General features: G+C 44.0%; 1 protein-coding gene across 1 annotated transcript in view; it reads right to left on the bottom strand.

The window, feature by feature from the left end:
* TCEANC2 (transcription elongation factor A (SII) N-terminal and central domain containing 2) overlaps positions 1 to 343 on the bottom strand; it is a 77405-nt gene extending 77062 nt beyond the window's left edge. Inside the window, exon 1 of the mRNA XM_006879711.1 lies at positions 201 to 343. Coding sequence (XP_006879773.1) covers positions 201 to 302 — 102 coding nt within the window. The 5' untranslated portion in view covers positions 303 to 343. The remainder of the gene's footprint in view (positions 1 to 200) is intronic.
* Positions 344 to 686: the final 343 nt, after the last annotated feature.

The raw sequence follows: 686 nt of genomic DNA, 5'->3' as shown, positions 1-686 counted from the left end.
AGCTCAAAGGCATCAATTCTCCTTCTATTCTCCCTAGTCATTGTCAAACTCTCTGATGCATAACAAGTGATAGCAAAGACCATGGCATGTATCAGGCGCAAGGCAAAAAAGAACTCCCAGGTCTTCCAAGAATAGGGCCCCTCAGCATCACCTTGCTGTCAATTTTACACACATTTATCTAAGCCTTGATACCCTCTCACCTTCAGAGATTCAATCGTGGCCTGCTTGTATATTTTTGCTCCAGGATCTCGCTTCTGGGGGCTATTCTGGCCTCGAGGTGTTCGGATGACGAATTTATCCATCGCTAGGGGCTGCGGCTACTTCACGTGCTTGCAGTGTGTTCTGTTCAAGAAAGAGGGAAGATTCTAAAACTTTATCAAAACTAATTATTGGCTCCGAAAATTCTGACAACGTTCTTGAATTAAAAGGATTAAGTTAGAGTTTACATGTGGCAAAATTTCTTTCCAAAAGTATACGCTGTGAGGGGATTTCAGTAACAGACTGTGTTAAATCTCCTAACTTCTTAGTCATTCCAATGTGGGTCTGGTTGTGGCAGGACTGGGGTTCCCCTAGGTTCAATGAAGACCTCTGAACAACTACTTTACCCACAACCACAATCCAAAGAGTTCTCTTAGCAACCAACAACCACCCCAAGGCTCCTCAAAATCAACAGCCATGTCCGGGTG

Source organism: Elephantulus edwardii, unplaced genomic scaffold, assembly GCF_000299155.1.
Source record: "Elephantulus edwardii isolate Elephantulus edwardi_28Jun2011 unplaced genomic scaffold, EleEdw1.0 scaffold00005, whole genome shotgun sequence".
Classification (NCBI taxonomy): Eukaryota; Metazoa; Chordata; class Mammalia; order Macroscelidea; family Macroscelididae; genus Elephantulus; species Elephantulus edwardii.
This window is presented reverse-complemented; position numbering and strand designations above follow the sequence as displayed.